General features: G+C 41.2%; 1 protein-coding gene across 1 annotated transcript in view; it reads right to left on the reverse strand.

The window, feature by feature from the left end:
* The window catches only part of nlgn2a (neuroligin 2a), a 168,654-nt gene that overhangs the window by 105,988 nt on the left and 39,109 nt on the right, over window positions 1–23,557 (reverse strand). Inside the window, exon 2 of the mRNA XM_063900657.1 lies at window positions 452–1,313. Coding sequence (XP_063756727.1) covers window positions 452–947 — 496 coding nt within the window. The 5' untranslated portion in view covers window positions 948–1,313. The remainder of the gene's footprint in view (window positions 1–451; window positions 1,314–23,557) is intronic.

Genomic DNA, 23,557 nt, shown 5'->3' on the forward strand with positions numbered 1-23,557 from the left:
GTGAACTTTCCCTGACTGCTCACCCTTATGAGTAGTCCTAATTGACCGTTCGCTAAACCCTGACCCTGAAAAGTGATTGTCCAATCATAGATTAGCCACAGTTTCTAGGCAGGTCAGGCCTGTCCAACTTTGGATACTCCGCATGTGGACAGGGTTCTTGTTTTATACGGGGTAACTGGAAACATTAAAAAGTCCTTTCCAACCACCTCCTAACCTGCCAGCTTGAATTCAACCGAAAAAATACACGGTTACTGGCAAGAAACTAGAAGAGAAATGTTCTGCCCTTGTCTGAAATCAAGGAGCACGGAAAGCTTGACAGGCATAGCGAAAGTAACTTAGGCGATGGTGCTTAGCGAACAGTCAATCATCTCTTCATTCTGCCCACTGTTACCCACTAAATCCCTCATCTCCCAGCCTCCCCCAAATCCTCCATGTAATAAAGTCCACTCACCATCCTCTGTGGGCACGTAGACGTTGAGGTAGAGGCAGTCCTCGCTCTGGTTCTGGATGTAACCCGCCGCCACGTCCAGGTTGTCCGTGAACCAAACGGGCAGCATGATCTCAGGGAGCACGCCTTGGATGTTCTGAGGGCACACGGGGGCGAATTGGGTGGCGTTGCGGATCTCCTGCCAGGATCCTGGGGCTTCGGGCGGTTGGAAGCGGCGATCGCCGATTGGTGCCGTGGCGTAAGGAACGCCCAGGTACTGCTCTACTGGGCCCAGGATCTCGTTGTTTAAGTCCTTCTTGATACCTCGGATCTTGCCGTAGTTGGTGGTGACTATAGGGTTTTTGGAAGGGTCCATCTTCTGGCTCGAAGCCAGGCTGCAGAGCAAGATGAGGCCTAGCACACCCATTAGGCACCAGTCTGTCATGAGACTAAGGGGTTGCGTCCTGGACAACGAACCCTGTCGCCTTTGTTTACTAAAGGCAAGTGGAAGCGGGTGCATGGTTGGATTTGTACTGTTCAGCCACCTGCTTATAGTCTGCTTTGGAGAAATACAGACCTTTATAGGGGATTAAAACCACCAGTTTCGAAGCACCACTAAACCTAAAAGAGCAAAAGGATCTTTTTTGAAGGTTTGATCAAAACCAGGAGTGCTGAGTAACAGTGAGATGGAGGGCAAAGCTGCTGTCGGGGGAAAGTAGGGTGCTTGGGGTGTTGGAAGAGGAGGCCTGACCTCGCTGTGGGTGCCAGGTCAGTGTTGGTTCTGAGCAACAAGGATCCGAAACACTTCCCCAGCCATGGCTCTGTTGCGTTCCATCCCTATTGGGCCCCCATTATCCAGATTGTTGTTTTCTACAGCCACGGAATTCTGCAAGAGACCGAGAAAGAGGATATTTAAAGCACAGTGATAAATAGTAAGGGAGAGAATGAGGATAAGAGCGACTATAGTTTATCTAAAGCATAGATATATTCCATTAGATGCTGTCGGAGGTACATTTTCCTTTCAACTGTTTCCAAGTGAAAATTGTTTGTGAAATAAAAGCAGTGGGATGAAAAGCCCTCTACAGAGAGCATTGTCGTGATCAAGTCAAAAATACTCATTAAGGGAACATTTCATGTGGTGATCAACATGTTTTGCTTCATCATTGCATCAAAAAAATGTAGAGGGACTATCAAACGATCAAATTCTACTTCCTCTGGTTTTTGCGACATAACCTAACCCATGGAAATGTCATGTTTGCTCAATGTTGGGTGCACTTTTCTACATGAGCAGTCCTATGTATTATGCATGAAACCCTTAAATTGGACATGTTCACCCTGTCCTCATTCGACATGTATGAGGTTACGCTCCAAATCCTTGTTGTTGAACTGTGTTTAACCTGCCAGCTTACCCCTAACACATCTCTGCAGGAAGCTAATGTAGTCTACATCAAGTCTTACTCCAACAACCCTGCTAGTGAAGCCTCGATATTTATGGTTATTCATTTCTTAAAGGCTTTCAGCGAAGCTTCTGGAGATATAAATACAACAGACTGCGTGGACGATGAGTGGAGGCTAGCGACAAGGGTGAGTCTTTCACTGCCCAGTAGGGTCAAAGGGCAATCATGTGCACATGTAAGCAGCTTAGGACTGCCCCCAGACCCTTTTGGGCTGCATGCAGAGCACACAGTCCCACACACACATGGACTGTAAGCCTTAATTGACCCGCCCATGAATGAGTCCCCACACACTGTACACTCATTCATGTCATCTACTGTGGAAAAGTGCAAATCCTCATGTCAGAAATGCACGACGCATGCAGGAGATTATACCGTCATAACATTGTTGCGTGGTGTTATGTAATGGTAGGGGGGGGGGGGAGATCACCCTTGCAGGGATCCAGACTGTGCAGAAACAAAAATCTGTTTTATGTTCTCACCCATTCTTTTTTCATGATTTTTAAAATTCTGTCTTTTTTACGCCCTTTCTTGCTTTATCACCACGCCATAATTGTCCCATTATAAGCTATCATTAACCGCCTTATTGCATCACCAGCATCCACTGAAGCGCCTTTGTGTTTTTGTTGTATTCCTCCCCCTCTCACACTGCCAATAAAGCCATTTGGAAAGTGAAAGTTAAGTGTCCTGAGGCACGACGACAGATAATTAGAGTGTATAGGCTGATGGGAGCAATCTCACTCACACTGATGTAAGACATACAAATAAGGAAACTCGTTCAATGTGGTAATAAAGTTTCTAATGTACAACAAGCTCTTCGAGGGTACTCCAGTTTGAAAAAAGTGTGCTGAAAACACATTTGTGTCCTCTCAGAGAGCGGTTATTGCAAGCAAGTGCGTAGCATCTGTAATCGCTCATTGTGTTCTTTTGGTACAGTGCGTCCAGCCCCAAATATATTGGTGCCTGCCTTTGTTCCTCTCAGTGTGGACTTTGTTGTTCTACCCACGCAGCCATGTGTGTGTGCCTGGGAGTGTACCCTCTCGTAGCAGAGCGGGCAGCGCGATGTGGGCTCTAATTAAACCGCAGAGATTCTTGCGTTGCTCCGCGCGCAGGGACGAGCCCTCCAACCCACACACATTTACCATTAAACTTTCATCCTCTAAAACACATGAAAAGGACTGGGAGATGGAAAGACGGAGATGAAGAGAGAGTGGGAGAAGAAGCAGAGTTGCATGAGAGATGAGAAGCGGGAAAGCTTTTTCTGGTGTGAATTAAAAGCTTCCCCGTGGTCAGTGAAGACTCTTCAGAGTCCTTCAGTAAAAGCCACATGAGGAGTTTCTTCAGTGACCCTTGAGTTTATTAGAGAAGCAGGCAACCAAGGGCTGTCAACTTGCAACTCAAGACCGGGGTGGAAAAGGCCAAGATTAGCCAGAATTCTTCAATTTAAATTGCTGGCATGCGCATTGAGGGACTTCCAGAATTTCAGGGTGCATCTGAGTGTTTAATTGCTAATTGGCTCAATTAGAAGGTTTAATTGGTCCAGCTTTGCAGTGAGCAGTGGGAGAGCTTAAGTGATTGATGAAGCAGAGAGGGAGAAACGAAAGGGGGAGGAGATCCATGTAGGAGATATCCATATGAGTGTGTGTGTGTGTGTGGTATTTGGAATGCAGGTAGCGCTGACACTCAGAGACACAGATTTAAAGGAGCAGGTTCTCCCGAAACACCGTATCTCTGTGCATTCACGCGGAACTATCGCACACGTGCATGCTCATCCATGATTCATGTCATCAGGAGAATGTTTTTCCTCTCCCCCAGGAGAAAGTGAGGAGAAGGAGGAGGAGGACCACACGGGTCGTTCAGAGGAAGACCATCAGTATAAACCTCATCTTTCCCCTGCACCCGCCCCTCTCGAACTTTCTCATTTAAATGTGTTCCACTTCCGCAAAACCCTCTTGGGGACGATGCGATACAATGGTTCTATTTTCAATTCTTGACCAGCCTGTTGACTGCAGGCGGTATTGCTACTGGGCCGTGCGACTCGTGTATCATTGTAGATGAGAAAAAGATGCAAAACAATGGTAAAAACAATTCCCCATGACTAAATAGTATTCAAATTAGGTGCAAACTTTGCCTTGAGCTGACATTTCTATTCACAGCATTGTAAAATCTGAAGAATCATGTTTCAGGAATGACATGATTTAAACCTGTAACCCTCTTGGCAACCTTTTGTTGCTTAATGTCTCTCCAGTCTGTTAAATCCCAGTTATTGGTGCAGTAATTTTCTTTTTATTAGGCCCTTAGCAAGCCTGTAACAATGTCACCGTTGCTCAGTACAGTAGATATCCCCTCTGCTGTTGCAAACAAGAAAGAATGCCCAGAAAAAGAGGAGAGTCGACAGTGAACGCTGAGCATATTACACAGAATGGACAGCTAAATACGTCTCAGTGAGGGGGAGAAGAAAGAACAATGACTGATCTGACAGGAGTCTGCAACTTCAGACACCATTTTCCCAGCATGCACTAAAAGGAAAGTGAGGCAGCTTAATGTCTCGTGAGCTTGCAAGTGCAGCAAGACAAAGCTTGTTTACAAAACCATGTACAATTCAGCGGCAGGTAAACAAGTCAAGTTCAATTTGCTTACAAGAAGGTACATTTTCCTTTTCAAATGATTGCTGGTAGGACAAGTAAGCTTCCAATGGATTACTATTTTTGTCGATTAGTTACTTGAAGAAATCGTTTGTTATTTTGGTAAACTCACATTCACAGTCGTACAGAGGGAACAGAGAATATCTATTACTTCGTTTTTATACTATTCCCAGATTAAACATGCAAGGTACACAGTGTAAGAGTCACTGGTCAGAGAATTATGTTACCTTTGGACAACCAGGCAACATAACACCATGTTTTTAGCATTTATGCTATGCTAAGCTAAGCTAACTCTCTCCGGGTTGTAGATGTTCTTTTTTTGCCACTAGGGGGCAATGGAAACAATCTGCAATCAAAACACTGACATATTATTTCCTATTACAGATGTTTTTGGTAAACAGTTGCCTAACCACACATCCAAATAAAGAGGTTGTCTGTAAATTAAATAAGCATATTTTACACAATTTAAAAAACATAGATTAGTATTGCATTGACCCAGTTTGGAAAAAAAGTGAATCCACAATGGAGCATTATCACAATAAATAGGTCACAACTGTATTGGGTAGCGATCACCTTTGAGTAGATATCACCTTTGAGAGGAAAAACCTAAATTAGAACCAGAAAAGACTTGAAGCCTGTAAGACAGCCCAGGCAAAAATAGACTGTTATAAGTTTTAATATGAACTGCTTTTCATGTGTGATTTTTTTCTCCCTCTCATTAGTTCTAAAAGGACATCATATTCCAGAAATGATGAGTTGTCCTTTATTCTGCGGATCTCTACTTCAAAAACTGACACCAGGCTTTGATGTTGTTGCCAAGAGGGCTAGAGCTGCTTCACTGCACATATTTAAGACAAGAATTACATAAAGAGCTTATGATTCCATGTTTTCAATGCTTTGTTATCTGTAATTGCTGTGAGGGGTTCTGCACCACTGTTGTGTGATGTGAGAGAGTCCTCCTCCTATTAACCTGCAGATCGTCCTCTATGTGACGACCATATCAGTGAGTGTGATATAAATTGCACCTCATTTAGGACGAAATAAACGCACCCTTTGTGTTTCCAAAGCCTGGGTGTGGAATCTGGATGAGATGAGGTTATGTAATCGACTCATGTATTCAAAAAAGAAACGGTCATTTGGGGAATATGTTTTCATGCTTGGGTCTTTTCATATTCCATTATACTTTTGTGGTAAGCTCTTTTGCTTGGATTTATGAGTTTCTTCTACCAAACTCAAATGTTATTTTAAAAGGTAATACTATCTTAAATGTGACATGTTCCACATAAAATACAAAATCAATGTATTGATTTTGTATTTTGAATGGTGCTTTTGTGGTTTTCCCTTTTCTGCAGTGTGTTCTATAGCTTTTTGTGCATGTAAATGGTCTGCAAAGGCTAAAATCCCAAAGTTCCCTCCAAAGGGAGTTTCTCTTCCACCCACGAGCCCTGCCTGAAATGCCTCCATTGGACTCCTTTGTTTACGAGGGTGGATACACTCATCCACAGGCAGAATGAGAAAAATAAAGACCTTTTTGAACATTAAAATATGGAAACATGTAATAGAAGAGGCTCCAAACATAAATATGAACCTAAGAATTAGCATAATATGTCCTCTATAAATAAATAATTATCTTTGAAAGAATAAGTAAAAACAGCCAAAACTAAAACAGTCTAAAATTGTTCAAAAGAATTAGGAGTGTACAAATAAGACTTAATACTGTATATTAATCTTCAAAATAAAAAGCTTTGGATAATTCCAACAGACCCCTGGAAAAAAACTACCAAAAGAAGTATCCAAATGAACCAAATGACCATCGGAAGCAGTCTGAAATATACCCAAAGAATATTAAACCTAATTTAAAGTATAATGGACTCAAATTGCACCTATAATAGAACACTCCATTATTTAAATATCAACTAAAGGTAAAAAAAGTACCCATCCAATGTCATTTTCCCTTCACATTCTCACTTTAAAGAACACATTTTTCCTCTTGCAATGATAATGACTCAACACTTCACCAGTGTTAACGATCCACCCGATGTTAGATATGTACAGTAGCTATAGGATAAAATGTTGGCCCGAGACCCACGGCTACGGATACACTTTGTCTGGTCAGGTGAAAAACTAGTACCTTTCTCCGTTTTATACTTTCCTCATTCCAAACATAGCTGTTCAATGTGGCTCTTTTGCTCAAAGTTTCCCCAGTTTTTCTCCAGCGGGCAAATCAGCCCTGGGATCACAGCTCGGAATCAAATCCATCGCCATTCTGCCACATAGCTTACCGAGCGCAATCTAAATCCCACCAAAACCAATTCCACCCAATTCTACTCCAATACAGCCGCAGAAACACCCACTAAGACCTCCCCTGTAATTGCTTGCCACCTCTTCCTGCCTTTTGTGTTGCCAGTCAGTCTGTCAGTGCACTGGGTTCAACTTAATGATAGATAATAACCCGACTTTGCCAGGGTGATGGGGGAGTTCGCTGCCGGAAGGGTGCTGGACGAAGGACTTATTGCCATAGAACGATCTTGAGGGGTCCGTACGGAGAAATACACATGGACAAAATCAAAGCACGTGGATAAATAAACTGCCAATCGACGTGGGTAATCACAGAAAAAAGCAGGAAGGTATACAGCCCATTTACCATGTCAGTGTGCAGCCGAGCACGACACACACACACACACACACACACACACACACACACACACAAAGACATTACGCTCATTATCATCTCGAGCCTTTCAAGGTCTGACGGTATTTGATTTAGCACAGCTCATTTGTTTGCACATTTGCTAATTAACACATCAAGGCAGAGACACGAAAATTGGACATTTGAGCGCCGATGCGTCCACGTGACTGTGTGTGTATTCGTCCATGTGAGGTTGTTTGGAGTTTTCTCGGTATCTCAACAATGTCACAGTGTGTGCTTTTATCTCTGTGACAGCAGTTTGACGTTTTGATCGCAAAATTATTTCGAGGGCACGGTAGAGTGGTTGCTGAGTGGTCGGACAGAATAAAAAAGGGTCGTTTCATCTCTGCAGATGCCACATTAATGCCAGTGGATGGGGCTGGAGTTAGTGTGTGTGTGTTTGTATGTTTGCCATCCCGCTGACAGCCGCTGTGTGCTGAGAATAGAACGAGCCGGCGGCCAGGTCATTGCTCACTCAGGCTCCTGTCAATGCCTTGTTTTTTTTAATTATTTTTGCTCTCGATGCCGGGTAAAAATCTCCAAACAGGCCACGTTTCAAGATGTTTGAAAGATGCGAAAATGTTAAGAGTGGACTAATCAACTTATAATTAGCTCTTCAGATATATTAAACAGCAAGAAAAGAAAAAGAAACAACATCTGAGCAAACTAACCATCCTTCCATGATATTAGAAATCATAAGTCATTAGTTTCAATGTACTACATTTTCAGATTGTGTATTTTTTAAGTAGCTTCAGAAATTGCATGCTGATTTACTGCGAAAAACCTCATTGTAAATAAAACTTTCAAGTAACATTTTTGTTATTTACCATGAGTCTTATGTATTGGCTCTCTGATATGCTGCACTCCAGCAACACTAATAATTCAACAGTTTTGTAAGTATGGCTATTAAGATGCAAATGCTGCCGTCCATAGTCTAGCTTCTACATAAATAAGCATGCATGGTTTGTTTTACTGTAATCAATCAAAACACAATTTAATAGAAGTGGTTGAGTTGTTGATACAGTTCCCACAGAACAAGGAGATTTGAGGTGAAAAGAAAGGCATCTATAAAGAGTAACTGGGCCTATATCACACTGTCATAGGTAGTTTATTCTTTTAAACTTGAAAATCAATGCTTGATATATATTTTCCTTGCTCTGCGAGAAGCATATTTTGTAGCCTTGAGTTGTTAGCTTCAAGCCGAGATGAGGCCCGGGCTTCAGAGGAATGGTAATCAAACTTATTTTGAACACCACACGCTCAGATGTTTTCAACTCAAACTTCAGGCAACTTTTTCTACATGCAGTTAGTAATCCATAAGAGCTTAAACTAAAACCTGAGAATTTGGCTTTAACATATATGCAACGTTTTACTATGAGGATTACACAGAGGGTGTTTTTTTGGTGATACAGTTCTTAACATACATGTCTTAATGTGCACTACCACAGCAAAAGCAGCTTTATAATGGCAAACAACATATGCAAACACATTTGACAGACACTTCAGAATACCAAAAAGCTATTAAAAGCATATTTGGAAACATTTTGTATGCCTAACAAAAGCACAAAACTTTTCTGTCAGTTTTTAGCAATCCGCACGGACTGTACTGTTTCTATTCAGCCTCTCTATCTGTATACATTGTCTTCCTTCCCCCAGACACTATTCACGCTTTATGGAGCCTAGACTGGACTGACAGTGGAAGAGAATGGGCTGATAGACTGCCAGCTACAGTACAGACACAAGGGGAGGAAGCAGAGACAGAGGGAGGAGGAGGAGGAGGAGGAGGAGGAGGAGTGTAGGAGCTGACAGTGGACTTGTTGACAACACAAAGATTTGCATAGACATCAGTGTTAGGTAGCGTTGGTGTAGTGTGTGAAGCGAGGGGTGTCGGGGATGCGGACCACCGGAGCGCAAAATTGGAAACAATGTGTCTGCAAGAGTTAAAAGCAAATATTTACAGGGCTTTAATTTGCATGGGGAGCAGAGAGTTTCCGGTGTGGGTCAGCGCGTCTACAGACTGCGGCAGAGGAACACGGAGGGGCACGGGTGGTAATTAGACAGACAGTGGTAGATTAATCACAGGCTGACAGTGCAGCCTCGCAGACGCACACACAAACACACTCCCAAGCTATTTGCAGCCCCGTCACTAAATCTGGCTCGGCTGGCAAAATACTCCGGACGTTTTCCTTTCCTCGCTTTCAAAGAGGAAGAGTGTATCCGACTTTGACGAGCGTATTCTCTCTGCTATTTCTTTAAACACATAGTCGTCCACACTCCCATTCCATCGTACTATAATAGCTTGCTTCTTGGTGAAGTTATGATGTGTTGTTAAAGGCCGACACGAGAGTTAGCGTCACAAACAGTCCCATGACAAACAGTTAGGACATTTTCTGTTGGAATTCGGAATATTGCAGCGAAATGAGGCCAACAAGTTATGTTCAGTGGAACATGAAATGTAAATGTTTTTGCCAGAAGTGGAAAGCTAACATAAGGCTATTAACATTAACGTCAGTGGCTGCGCACCGCTAAGCTAAAGGCGGCTAATGTTCAACATGATAACGTTTATTAGTGTTATTTGTTAGCAACTGCTGTTTTTATGACAAATAGAGGTTTCGGACATCCACAAGAAGGGTATTTACTGATTTGAAAGTCTCTAAACAAAGTCTGTAAAGCTTGTGTGATTTCACATTACCAATAGCACGCTCCAAAAACGTTGACACATGGTAACTGGAGGGGGTTTTAAATGCTAACTATTGCCAGTCGTGTTTTTTTTCTTCTAATTCATGCACTTTTTTCTATAAATAGCTCTAAGTTCTCCCCTACCTTGGCTAAAGGACCGGTGGGGGAGTCCAACAGAAGAACAGCAAGGTCCTGCCCCAGGGGGAATAGCTCTCTTTGAAGGACACTGGTGTGGAAGACATGGTAGTTGGCCCGCGGAGCACTGCCATTAAACAGGTTCCATACATCATAAATATTTTACCGTCTTCTAAGTGGTTTTGACCTTGCGTCAGCGTAGGTCCACACTTTGGGGAAGAAGAAAACTTTGAAAACTTTTCTACAGTGGTAATTCAGTTGATCAAAACCGGACTTAAGCTTTAGATTATAACACAAAAGGAGCTACACTTCTTTTATAGTCAACCATCATCAAACGCTGGGTTTTACCATTCATGATAAGTCTGATGAATACTGAACAGGTTTTGATAAATGCTGTAATGTTAAAGTAAAGAAAACTTCTGCTTTTAACTTCTACGGACTTTAAAGAGATGTCTTTGCAATGGATGCTGAGATGCAGCTTTAAATGGGCCCTTTCCACTAACACAATGGACACTTTTTGAAGTACTATGGTTTTCTGGTGTAATCTGGCATAATATCTCTGGAAGGTTGTCTGTTAACTGTCAATAATGTGATGTGGATGGCCTAAAGTAGGAGTTAATGGAGGGTCACATTTAAACAGGGCGAGTGGGACGCACGAATGCCCCAATGGTGAGGTTTTAGCCTAAGGCAACGTAGGGCACAGTTTCAAAAAATATCTACTCTGTGTTTGGGAGACGGGGTGAATGGGGTGTAATTGAGCAAATGAACGCTGCTGAAGGAAAAGTGCTGCATAGAAAACAGCAGTGGCAGAATGGAGGGCACATAAGGACAAACGGTCCCAAGCCCAAGCTAACGTAAAGATGATGAATGTCAGTCATAGCTTACATCTGCTCACTTAAGCGGAAAGCCACTTGGAATTTGTTTACAGGGATTTTGCGACCTGGGACGGATAAAAGCTCTCCATTAAAAGTGTTGACTTAAACAAACAGGAATACGTAATTTTCCAACTGAGATGCCATCGAGTCTCTAGGACATTAACAGTTTAATTGAACATGGAATTTGAAGATTACAATACAGCAAATATACAGAAGATAGCAATGATCACTGCCCTCTTAAAGTTATTATCAGTGAAGCGAAAAGTTGTTTTGAAGGCTTTCCTCACACTTGTATGTTCATGAATTAAATAGGAGACTCTGGATAGCTGGTCATTAGAGGCCATATTACTCTTTTTGCTGGCCATTAAGTATCTTGAGCCAGTAAGGCAAGATTTTGTTTTAATATTAAATGACTATTTTACATTAATCTAACAAGACTTGTACCCCTTAACTAACATTTTCTGAACTTGAGCTCAGCCTTGAACAACATTCAGACCCAAAAGACTTGATTTTAAATTCTCGCGTTGATCCAAAAGTTCTAATCGAAAGCAAATTTGAATTTGTTATATCTAGATTATGTTTAGTTAATGACATGGTTGTGGAGTCTTGGGTTTGAATATTTCATTCAGTGTAGCTTAATGAATACAGAGTATATTTGATCGGGTCATAAGATTTTAATAACCTCAAATGTCATCTGAACATTTGTGCTATTGCGTAAGTTACAGTAAGTAAGTGTATCTTATAGTTGACACCTAAGATTAAGGGTTTGAGAAATAACGGTTAGTGGCAGGCCCTCCTATACCTGGTTTAAGTAACCCACCTGAATGGATTCTTACAATAAAACAAATGTAGGCCTAATCACTAGTCTCGGAAGATACGGCAACCTATCCCTCTCTGACTTAACATTATCAGATGACCAAAATCGGTTCAGCCATTTTAATCCCTGAGTAATAACAACAAAACACGCAAAGTACAAAGTATAGTTGATTAGATAAACAAGATTCCACTCAATATGAGGCTACCTGTGGATAACCTGAATGCAGAAATATTTATATAATAACTATTTCATTAGTAAGTGTCAAACTCACCCCATATCCTGATGTGTCTTTTCAAAATAAAAGTCCCATTGACAAAAACCTCAGCTGACCTACAGTATAAGCAGTAGTGGGAAGTAACATTTACTCAAGTACAATTTTGAGATACTTGTACTTTACTTGAGTATTTCCATTTTATGCTACTTTGTACTTCTACTCCTCTACAGTTCAGAGGTAGATGGTGTACTTTTACTCTACTACTTTATTTAATACCTTTAGTGACTTTACAGATCAGGATTAATGATGTGAAATATAATCAGCCCTTAAATCAGACTTTAGTTCCACCTGGAGTAAACTCAGCAGCTACCCTGCAGTACAAAGCCATTAAACTAGCTGCACCTTTACCAGCTCTGAGAACACTTTAATGATCAATAATTATAAAACATATCAGATATATTATTCTGAAATGGACCAATCAAACAATGACTACTTTTACTGTCGATATTTTAAGTAGATGTTGATGCTAATACTGTTGTACTTTTACTTGAGTAACATTTTGATTTCATAGCTTTTACTTGTAACAGTATTCCTACACTCTGGTACTTTTACTTTTAATTAAGTACAAAATCTGAGTACTTCTCCCACCTCTACTCAACTATTGGAGATTCCAGTGAGGACACTAAAAGCAGAGTGGCGGGGCAAACTGAGGACGTGACACTGAGTAATGTAGTGAGCGTCATTTGACTGGTAACGACCGACTATGAACCTTGAGCGGGAGTGATATACATAAAGATGAATGCCACTGAGAGTGATAAAGACAGAGGAAGAGGGAGGGCTTGGAGCACTGCCATCCTGATCTAGTTGTCCCTGACAGATGGCCGGCGACACACATGAGCAGCCGATGTGGACCATTGTCTGCTCCTAACAACGTGAGGACATGTACACTGTTCCCTCTCTACCTGTTCTCTGAACCCCTAATTGGTCTTTTTAATGTAACGCAGAGAAGACGTTTGTTCTGCATCCTTCTGAAGCCAAGGAGAGGATGAAGGATAAATATCTAAAGGAAGGGCACAGTGAGAGTAACCCTCAGATTCTAATCAGCATTATTATTAATAACAAGCATCCAAACACTCTCCCCCGCATCTTCCTCCCTCTCTTCGTCAGCTATTACCATGTTGAATATTCATCGGGTGCTTTAATCTATAGCTGAGCTCATGGAGAAGAGCCGGTGTTTGTTTTACAACCGGGGGAGAGCTGGAGGAGGAAGAGGCACTCATAAATATACTGATCAGCGCGGTAATATACTGTTTTTCTCTCAAAAGTATGTGATGTGCATGGTGATGCTGGCATGTACGGCACATAGTGTTCTATATGTGAGCTGGTACATGCAGTTATTTTCCTAGCTAGCAAATAAAGCTAACATTAGCTCATGTCTGATTTAAATACGTAGAAAGGTGTAGAATAAGGGCTTAATGGCTACATTTATCGCAGTTTTTATAGACTGAGGAGACATTTAAACTCTTTCGTTATAATAGAAGCCTAAATTAAATACCTACGGGCAGTGGTGGAAAGTAACTAAGTACATTTACTCAAGAACTGTACTTAGGCACATTTTTGAGGAACATGAACTTCACTTCATACTTCTACTCCACTACATATTGTACTTTTTACTCACTACATTTATTTGAAAACATTAGTTACTCGTTCCTTTTGCAGGAACATTTTTATTAATACGACAATTAACTTCCACTAAAACACCTTAAATCTACTAATATAATTGAGGTGCAATTTATGACTCCACAGCTTTAAGACATGAAGACTATTATTTGTTCGCTTCACTCTAATGAATATTTTCGCCTGAAAGTGGGCGGGGCCCTTAATTTTGACCGAAAGTGACGTTAGCACACTCATACTATATTCAAACCCCTGATACTCCAGTGATTTAATATAATTCTTTTGCAAAAATGTAATGAGTACTTTTATATTTGGTAGTTTAGTATATTTGACTGCTAATACTTTTGTTCTTTTACTTAAGTAACATTTTGAATGCAGGACTTCTACATTACGGTTTTATTACTTTTATTTAAGTACAATATCTGAGTTCTTCTTCCACCACTGCCTACAGGTCTAAATGAGTGACCGAGGAGTGCTAATTTGCAGCAAAAATGAGGTCTTCTGCTACTGCTAGCAAAAGTTTCACTTAATTCCCTGTTCTATGTCTTTCTTCCACACTTTCCCCCGCTCCTACTCTCTTTTTAGCTGAGCTACCCCCCCCCCCCTCCGAATCCATCTCAAACAGTTAGTCTTTTCCCTCCTCGCCGCCAATCCTTATAATCCCCCCTTTCCCTCTGCTGCTACTGTACTTCAATGTGTGTGTGAGGCATGTTTGAGGTGTCACAGCAGTGTGGCGAAGCGCAGTGGGATATCGAACGCCGCCTCTACCCGTCACTCCTTTTTTTCCCCCCTCTCTCTCTATCTCTGCATCTAAGGAATCGAGAGTCTTTGCCCCCCGGCTGCCGAGGAAATAATGAGGTGCAAGCAGCTGAGAGCGTTGAAGAGAGGCCGACTGAGGAGTGAGAGGTAGCAGGAGGAGGCCTGAGAGACTTGTTCCACTTGGTGCTTGAATAGGGGGGGTCAAGCTGGAGCTTTTGTAGCATGTTGCTGCAACCCCCCCATCAGCTTGAGTGTTGCTTCAATTTAAAAGGGAAAAAATGGGTCTTCATGTGTGTGTGCATGTGTGTTGCTACATAGAGACGCAGTGCAAAGTAGGTTACTTCATTTTTTTTACTCTGTTCATTCCCCCAGCCTCTCAGTTGTGTTGCCTCTCACTCCTTCCGTTTGCTTCCTCTGTGCAGCGGCATGAACAATGAATAAGACTGCAGCCTGTTTGATCCCCTCTCGCTGTAATTTGAAACGGGTGGGGCGGGTGAGGGGGTTAAGAAGACCACTTTTTAAAAAGATGACGCAAATCTAGATGCGGCAAACTGCAGCCCATTAAGCCCCGAACTCGTCTCCTCGTCGCTTTCCTCCCATAACTGTCCCGCTTTTTTCCCCTCCCTTTGTTTTACCCTCTCTTTAGCCTTCAGCGCCTATTTCTCTTCTCCCCTGGGTGCAATTTTCCCCGAGATATATTCAACGCTCAATACTCATCGGCTGCTCTCCTAAATCTTGGCGCCTGTGTGTGTATTGTGAGTTCTTTTTTCAGTGTGTGGGCAGGCAGCGACAGCCCTCTGACCACAAGGAGAGGACAAATCCCCCTGCTTATAAACCCATAATCTTTATAGCCCTCTAACAAGAATAAGTGCCCTTTGAGGCCAACACCAGGCGCTACCAGTGACAGAAGTCTGATTCCGAAATGTAGCTGCATATTTTAAATTGATAGTTTCATGGAATAGCCAATAGCTCATTTTAAATCTAAGGTAAAGCTTTTTGCACAATAGCTATGGCGTAGCTTTAGCAATAGCATAGTATGTCCCAGGCTCCTCCAACAGTGTAGAAAACATACAAAATATTCCGAAACAACAACCAAGAACACATAAAATTGTGCAATCCAATAGTGCAATACACTTATTGGCACAAGTAATAAATAAATAAATAAAATAAGACAAAAAAGGTTGTTAAATAATATACTGCTCAGTAGAAAAATACTGTATCGGTATCTATATGTAAATGTAGTAGCGTACTGACATAACGCAACTTAGTTGACTTTGTTATGATGTTTTACCTTCACACTAATAGAGTACCATTTGGAAAGTGTCAGTGTGTTACTATGGAATAATTGGGTGATAAAAGAATAATTTCTGATGTTTTTTTGGTTGAGTTTTTAGCTGTGTAAATAAAATTACACATACTGTAAGTAACCAAAGATAGAACTTATTGTCTCTATTTTTTCACAACTTCTACATATGTGTACATCAGTCTTTCTAATCTAGGACCATATGCTAGTCAAAAGGGAGCATCAAACTGCAAAATGTCTAAGTTGGCGCAGGACCTTAGTGTGTCCTTTGTGGAAAAGTCGCTCCAAACAGGATCGCCCTGTCTCAGGGACAGCCGCCACACTGGGACAGTCCCAAAAAAAACACCAAATGACACCGCTAAAATCAGAGAGCGGGCCTAGATTATATCTGCCGGCTGCTCAGAGGCCCTGTAATTAATTACAGCAGCCAATAATAATTAGGGCCGGGCACCAGTGAGCGGTCGCCGAGCAGAATGCGGAGAGCTGGCGACGGATCTGGTGTCCGTCCACAGCCTCCGAGCCCTGTGGGTGATGCCATGCCATGCTAGCACCTGCTCGGAAAACCGCGACAGCTAATAGCTTTCTGTGTGTGTGTGTGTGTGTGTGTGTGTGTGTGTGTGTGTGTGTGTGTGTGTGTGTGTGTGTGTGTGTGTGTGTGTGTGTGTGTGTGTGTGTGTGTGTGTGTGTGTGTGTGTGTGTGTGTTGGCAAGGGAGCTGGGTGACACGGGCTGTTAGGAAAGGGAGGGAAGAGGGGGCACAGTGAGCTCTGACAGGGTGGTTGATTCAAAACAATACGCTAGCATCAGCCTCTTGGGCTTGCTGAGCTGTGGAGCTGTGATTCATCTGCTTTAATTCACTGGAGCTGGATAGCTTTGTGACTGGGGAACACACACGCACATGCGCACACACACACACACACACACACACACACGTTGAGCCAACAGGTGTGTGAACAAATAGTGTACCCACGAGGGCCATAACATAGCAAACAAGTGCCCAATAGCATACATGTTCAGACAGGTTGACAGTCGAGTAGAATGACTGTCGACCTGAGAATGTGTAACAACACACACACATAATGAACACACACAGTGTATTAAATCTGAGCATTCAGGCACACGGTAAATACAGAGATGTGGGTGCTGTGTGGGCAGAGATTGCTGTCATGGAAACAATGTAGAAGTGTGCGACGGTGTGCTAAAATGTGTCAAATCCTGCTCTTTGTTCATTCCGTGGGCAGTTACCAATATGAGCAACTGTTTGATGTGCACTTTATTGGGATTATAAACATTTAGTTTTGCTTGCGTTTATGCACACGGGCCCTGCTGAACATGTGTTATTGTTTTATGAGCTAAACTATGCAAAACATAAAATGGGTTTATTTTGATTTGTATTACGCCCCTATTTGGAAGTCTGATTAAGCGTTAGTGGCGGGGTGCACATCTGCACACATTTAGGTTTAAAGTTATTATTCCATCTGTACAGCTCATTAAGGTTAAGAACCACTTCTGCCCACTGGCACATTTGCTTGTTACTTATAAAAGTGTATGTTGTATTTTACTGCGTTATTTTATACGTTGCATTAATTACACAATGTTTTATTATTATGATTAGTGATTTAATAATTGTTTTTCTGTCTCTGTGGTCTCGCAATTATCATTGAGAATGCCAATTAAAACAAGCACTTCCTTTTTTTTCCGGGAAAATATTGCATTATTAAAGTTGCACGTACAAAAACAAAATAAATAAAATAAGGTTTATCTCTGAATTTAAATGTATCAAAGTATACTATGTAACTTACAAATCAGAAATAATAACAATCATTTCAAATGTATTTGCTCTCAGTGCTAACATCACCATGGTCTAAAATGAGCATTTAGCATCACTTGTGCTACATTAGGAATGGCTTTGCACTGCACCTCTCACAACTCATGCTAACCGAGGCAATTGTCAAAATATTCAGCGCTAATCGCACCACATATGAACTCCCTCCCCCACTACCCCCCACGTTTCTTCCCCCGCCTCTCTCTGTAACATCTCCCTGGCGACCTTTGGACTCTCCAGCATCTGGAAAGCTTCCTGGAAGGCACGTTGATCTGCATACCGCTCCCACTAATGCAGTCGCGAGGGGGCTCATTTGTTTTGCCAAATTACGATCTTTTTTTTTAAAGCTGTTTGGATTCTGTTTTTAGCAAAGGGATTTCCCAACCCCCCTCCCCCTCCTGTTCCCTTTTATCTGTGATCCTGCTGTGGCACTACAAGTCAGAGAGAGACAGACCCGGAGACATTTGGTTCACTGTGTGATCACTGTTATGTAATTCAGATAGTGTAAATCTGGGGGGGTATTTTGCATTCACCCTACCCACTCACATATCAATGTAAACATACAGCCGCATAAACATCCTGCATCATAATTAATGCTGTTCTGTTTAACAGCATTTAAAGGGATATACAGCATTTCTGTAAATGTTTATCGACGGCTTTAAATATTTTAAGCAAAGCCGTTAATATGAGCGAGTTAAGTGAATTATGGGTAAGAAAAACACTATTTAAATTGAATTCACACGCTCAAACACATAAGGTACCAAAAACGAACAATAATACACAGTCATAATATATTTGTGTATTTCTTATAAACAGATACTATATTTGAATGTTTAAACTGCTGACATAATGTGTCTCAAAATGTGTTTATTGTTCATTTTGTGTGTAATGTTATGCTTTTTTGTGTGAAAGTACTGCTGTATAAATAAAGTTGATTATTATTATTAATATCAACTTGCATTTGGGTTTGGACTATAAACATGTTTACATGCTTTAATGTCCAAAAACTTAATCCATAAGTGTGAAATTAATAAAACGTATGGTCTGCCACGGAATCTTCCACTGTTATTTGAAATACGACACCAGTGCCTCATGTTCTCTTCTCCTGTGAAAGAATACTTTTCTGACACAAGTGGAATAGCTAGCTGGTAGAACATTTACCAAGATAAAAGGGATTAGCATGATATTCAGAGGGATGATTAGAGAAGCAGAGCTTAAGAGTGCATCTGGACACTAATGATGACTGCAGGACAAAAAGGGATTCCGTTCAAATTACCATGTTGCAAGTCATATGATCACCCAGGATAAAATATGGAGTTCTTTATCACATAAAGGCTATGGGAATATACGATTTCTCACTAGTTGGTGTCAGCTTTGCCTGCATATTGAGTAATCAAAAGGAAATCCTGTTTTAGAAAAGGTTAAAGGGAAAATGATACAGTTCTCAATTAAGACTTTAAATACTGCAGCTCATGGTAATTAATGTACGACTAGACTTTAATTAGCAGGGAGATTGCCCCACATTAGTCAATGTCATTCATAGTCTACTGTAGGAATGCATACATTTAGTGTGAGGCATTGCATGGTTGGATCAGCGTACTGTAGAGCTGCAACTAATGATTATTTTCATTACTGATTATTCTATTGGTTGCTTTCTCGAATTATCCCTTACTTTTTTTAGTTTAGTTTTACGCTGTTTTTCCAAATCCAAGTAACTGTCTTTAAATCTCTTTGCCAAAGAAATTCAGTTTAATATGACATACAGAGAAAAGTAGAACATTTTGATAGTCGAATAATACAATTTCTACCCGTTTCGCAAGAAAAATTACTACGATTTATCTATATTCCATGAAAATATGGAATATATTTCCGTTAATTGACTTACCAAGACATTTATTCAAATTCATTTATATTGCACAAAACCTAAAAATATTCAGAAAATTGTAATTGAGGAGGATTAAAAATGTGTAATATTCTCATTCAGGAAGCTGGAATCATAGTAATTTGTCCTTTGATAATGAAAAAATTACGTAAATCGATTATTAAATAAGAAAAATATTCAGCAATTTATGTAATAGTTGATGTTATTAGGAATAGTTGATACATTTGGCAACTCTGCATGTAGGACATTGCACAGTATGGGTCCTCCAATGTGTGTTTTGGAAAGTAATAAAGCTTAACTAAAACTTGGAGAACGTGTTTCACGTCTAACAGTGTGTGTGTGTGTGTGTGTGTGTGTGTGTGTGTGTGTGTGTGTGTGTGTGTGTGTGTGTGTGTGTGTGTGCGCTGCATGGAGCACGAGGGACCAGCACTGAGAATAATTAACTCAGCTGACCCATTCACTGCGGAGACGGGGCAACCGCTGTGACGGGAGCGCCTGTCAAATAGGCCGGTCATCACACTCCTCGGGCACCATGAAGAGGAGGCCACACACACACACACACACACACACACACACACACACACACACACACACACACACACACACACACACACACACACACACACACACACACACACACACACACACACACCACACACACACACACACACACACACACACACACACACACACACACACACACACACACACACACACACACACACACACACACACACAGAATGGCAGGTCGAGGCACATTTCCAGAGCTACTGTATTAATTAACACATTTAACACCTCTATAGGCTGGATATACACATACACACACACACACGCCATGTGACACCAGTAAAATTGTCTCCACACATCGGCTTTATATACACGTGTACGCGTCTGTTTAGTACACTCGGCACACACTTGTTCACACCGTGCTGCAGCAGCGGTATAGACGTGCTAACACACACACACACACGGCAAGAAGCTGGCTGTTCGTTAGCACCCTTGACATCTCTGACAAATTGACTCCTTTATGCGAGTGAAAGTGTGCAACAGAGTGGGGTGAAGGGGGGGGCTTGAGAAGGTGGATCATCTCATTCAAACAGTCCGAGGTGCGCGCGCACACACGCACACGCACACACACACACACACATAAGCTACACTTGTGACATCGACAGGATTGTTTAAGAAAAAATGACAAGATAAAAAGGAGACGAAGGATGGGAAAGGAGGCGAGGGGGGCTGATGGGAGGGGGAGGGCAGGGGCAAATGAAGGACAGGTGGAGGAGGAGAAGGACAGATGTCAAGGATACAGTTTTAAGGATGAAAGGAAGGAAAAAGAGTGTATAGAGAGAGACTGATAAAGAGGCTATTGAGAGAAGATTTAAGGGGCGGAGCAGCAGGGATCTACTCCATCTCAACTGTGTTTACCACGCCATTATGCTATGAAAGAGAGTTAGCTTAAATAAATCTGTATAAAACCTTATGAAAGAGTTCCTAGCAACAGGTTCAAGAAACCCTTTGACCTTTCATGAGAGCAGAATTTGGGGAGGGATGTGAAGTGAAGTTTTTTGAGAGGATTTCTATTTTCCCCTCATACATGTTCGACAAAAATACATTTCTACAATATTAGATATATACATCTAATGCTTTTATCCAAAGCAACTTTCAGAAACTGTAATACAAAAGACGTGCCTATTGGAGCATATAGGGGTTAATGTCTTGCCCAAGGATTGAACCGTAGACCCTCTCATTGGTATATGCCATTTTCCAGAGCGGCAGCCGTCCTAAATGTTCATTATGCACCTTACAACTACAGTATGAGACTTGTAATCCAAATCCTATTAGTCTTTGTCACACATAACAAAGGGCTCCAACACAAATCCAGTTAAGTCAACTTTTGGCCAAGTCTTCAAAAACCCTTAAAAAAAGCATCTGAGATAACACCCTCAATTCAGAGCAAAAGATCAACCCTCTGGCAAAACCAGAAACAGCCAAACCAAATCTGTAAAGATCATAGTAAGGGCTTGTAAACGATGGTTGGGATGTGGCTAGGAACTTGAAAGGAAAAACACCTTCATGGTTTATTTAATTATTTCTCACTAATTGCAGGTCTGTGCTAGGAAATGAACTCCAGTGTCCTGTATAAAAAATGGATGCATTACAAGCTCCTCCACCACCCTGACCTTCAAACCATACTTTCCACTCCACCACATAAAAGCACACTACTTCCTGCATTGGTACATGTAGGGAGAAAGCTGCAATATTTTAACCTTTCAAGTAGTAATGTCAAAAAGGACAATCTTCTACAACACTCAGCTTGAAGCCTTGTTGCTCATTCCCTTTTGTTTAACAGAGATAGCACATTAATCATAATTCACCTAATTGTGCCAGAAATAGCTACATTTCATCTGTAGTCCCTGGGCAGGTTATTACAAATGAGTTGCCTAGTGTTGGTACAGCGCTCATTTTCAGCAAACGCAAACCTTTGGGCCTTTTTTGAATTAGATCAGAGGTGGAAGATGCACTCAGATCTTTTACTCAGAAGCTTCATTATGCTTTGTGGAGTTTTCCCTGTCCTGGTTTTACCTTCTACACTCGCCCTGCTATTGACTAGCGCTCTGATACATTGTACTTGATAGGCTAAGAGGGCGGGACATCTCTAAGCGGTTGACCAATCACAACAGAGCCCGATAGCTAACCAATCACAGCAGACTGGGCTCTGGTTTCAGACAGAGGGTGAAGAGAGGTGCTGCAGCACAGGCAGTATGTGAAAAATAAAGAGCTTATTGAACATTAAAGCATGGACACATGTCAGAGTAGAGGGATAACATACAAATATGAGCCTGAAGATGAGCAGAATAAGGCACCTTTAAGTTAAATAGTACTACCACAATGTAGGAATAATCACTTAAATCCAGAAATCAAATAATCTTAATGTTCCAAAATGGTCATTTAGGGAATAATATATATTATTACATTTACTGATCAATTATAGTGAGAATCAGTTGAATTTTGCAGCTGGTAAAATAGATACAATTATAATGTATATTCAATCCAATGTCTTTTCTATTGTGAATGTGTGTTGCTTATAGTGCCATTTTATTTTAGAGTTTTTTTTCCTGCTATATATAATTAATGCATATTAAGATACCAGATAGTATGCTGTACACTATCACTTAGCAGTTGAGTAATATTTTGTATTAATAATTTAACCTACAAAGTAAGAGCTTTAACTCTAGTGGGGTATAGATCTGCATGAAATAAAAAATACTTGTACCTTCAATTATGTCACGTACAAGTAAATGCCGTTTTTCAAAACTGGATTTCACTACATAACAATAAGCTTTAGATAGTAAAAAGGGAAGTCTTTCATTCTAAACATATTCCTGAAAACTGCAACCTAATGACGAGACTACTCAGCTCAAATTGAAGGAGCAGGTTTGTAGTGTTGCTGGAAACAGAGAATTCAGACACAACAAAAGTGCATTATACAAAAGGCAGTATCTGATTTGGATTGCCATGCAATAGTAATCTCTACTGAAGTAAAAAGTCCATGAAAATAAATCCATCCCTCCAGGTACAACTTCATTTCTATCTCACAGCGTGCAGCATCGTTTAAGGACTGACCTGCAGGACGACGAGCCAAAAAGCCGCCCTGGAACAATGATGTCTCATTTTGGAATGAAAGTGGCGTGTTGCTAATTATCTCATTTCCCTCTCATAATGGGCTCGGCTCCTTCTCTGTTTGTCTCTTAATCTTGGTCTTATTTGTAAAGTAAGACATACATTGCACCTCGACAATAGATCTGAGCGTTAGAAACACAACCTGAGGAAGACAGAGATGAATGAGACAGAAGGGAATGGGTGAGGCATGGGATGGCCTCACAACTCTTAACTAATTCCTTCAGCGGGAGGACAACAGAAACAGCATGATTCATATCCGGCTTTATGAAGAGAATGATGAATCTACTGCCGTTGGCAGTGTGTTGTCCTCAACTCTCTGTAAAAGATTTAGAGTATTCCTACATCCAAAACAAGCTGTGACTTCATCACGAAATGGTAACACAGAGTACTGTTGAATATATGTATGTAAATTCTAAGCTCCAAGTTGCATCTTAAATTGGATTAATATTCCCTTATGAGTGATACTCGTCATAATCCACTAGTTAGGAAACAGCAG

The sequence above is a fragment of the Eleginops maclovinus genome, chromosome 14 (assembly GCF_036324505.1).
Source record: "Eleginops maclovinus isolate JMC-PN-2008 ecotype Puerto Natales chromosome 14, JC_Emac_rtc_rv5, whole genome shotgun sequence".
Classification (NCBI taxonomy): Eukaryota; Metazoa; Chordata; class Actinopteri; order Perciformes; family Eleginopidae; genus Eleginops; species Eleginops maclovinus.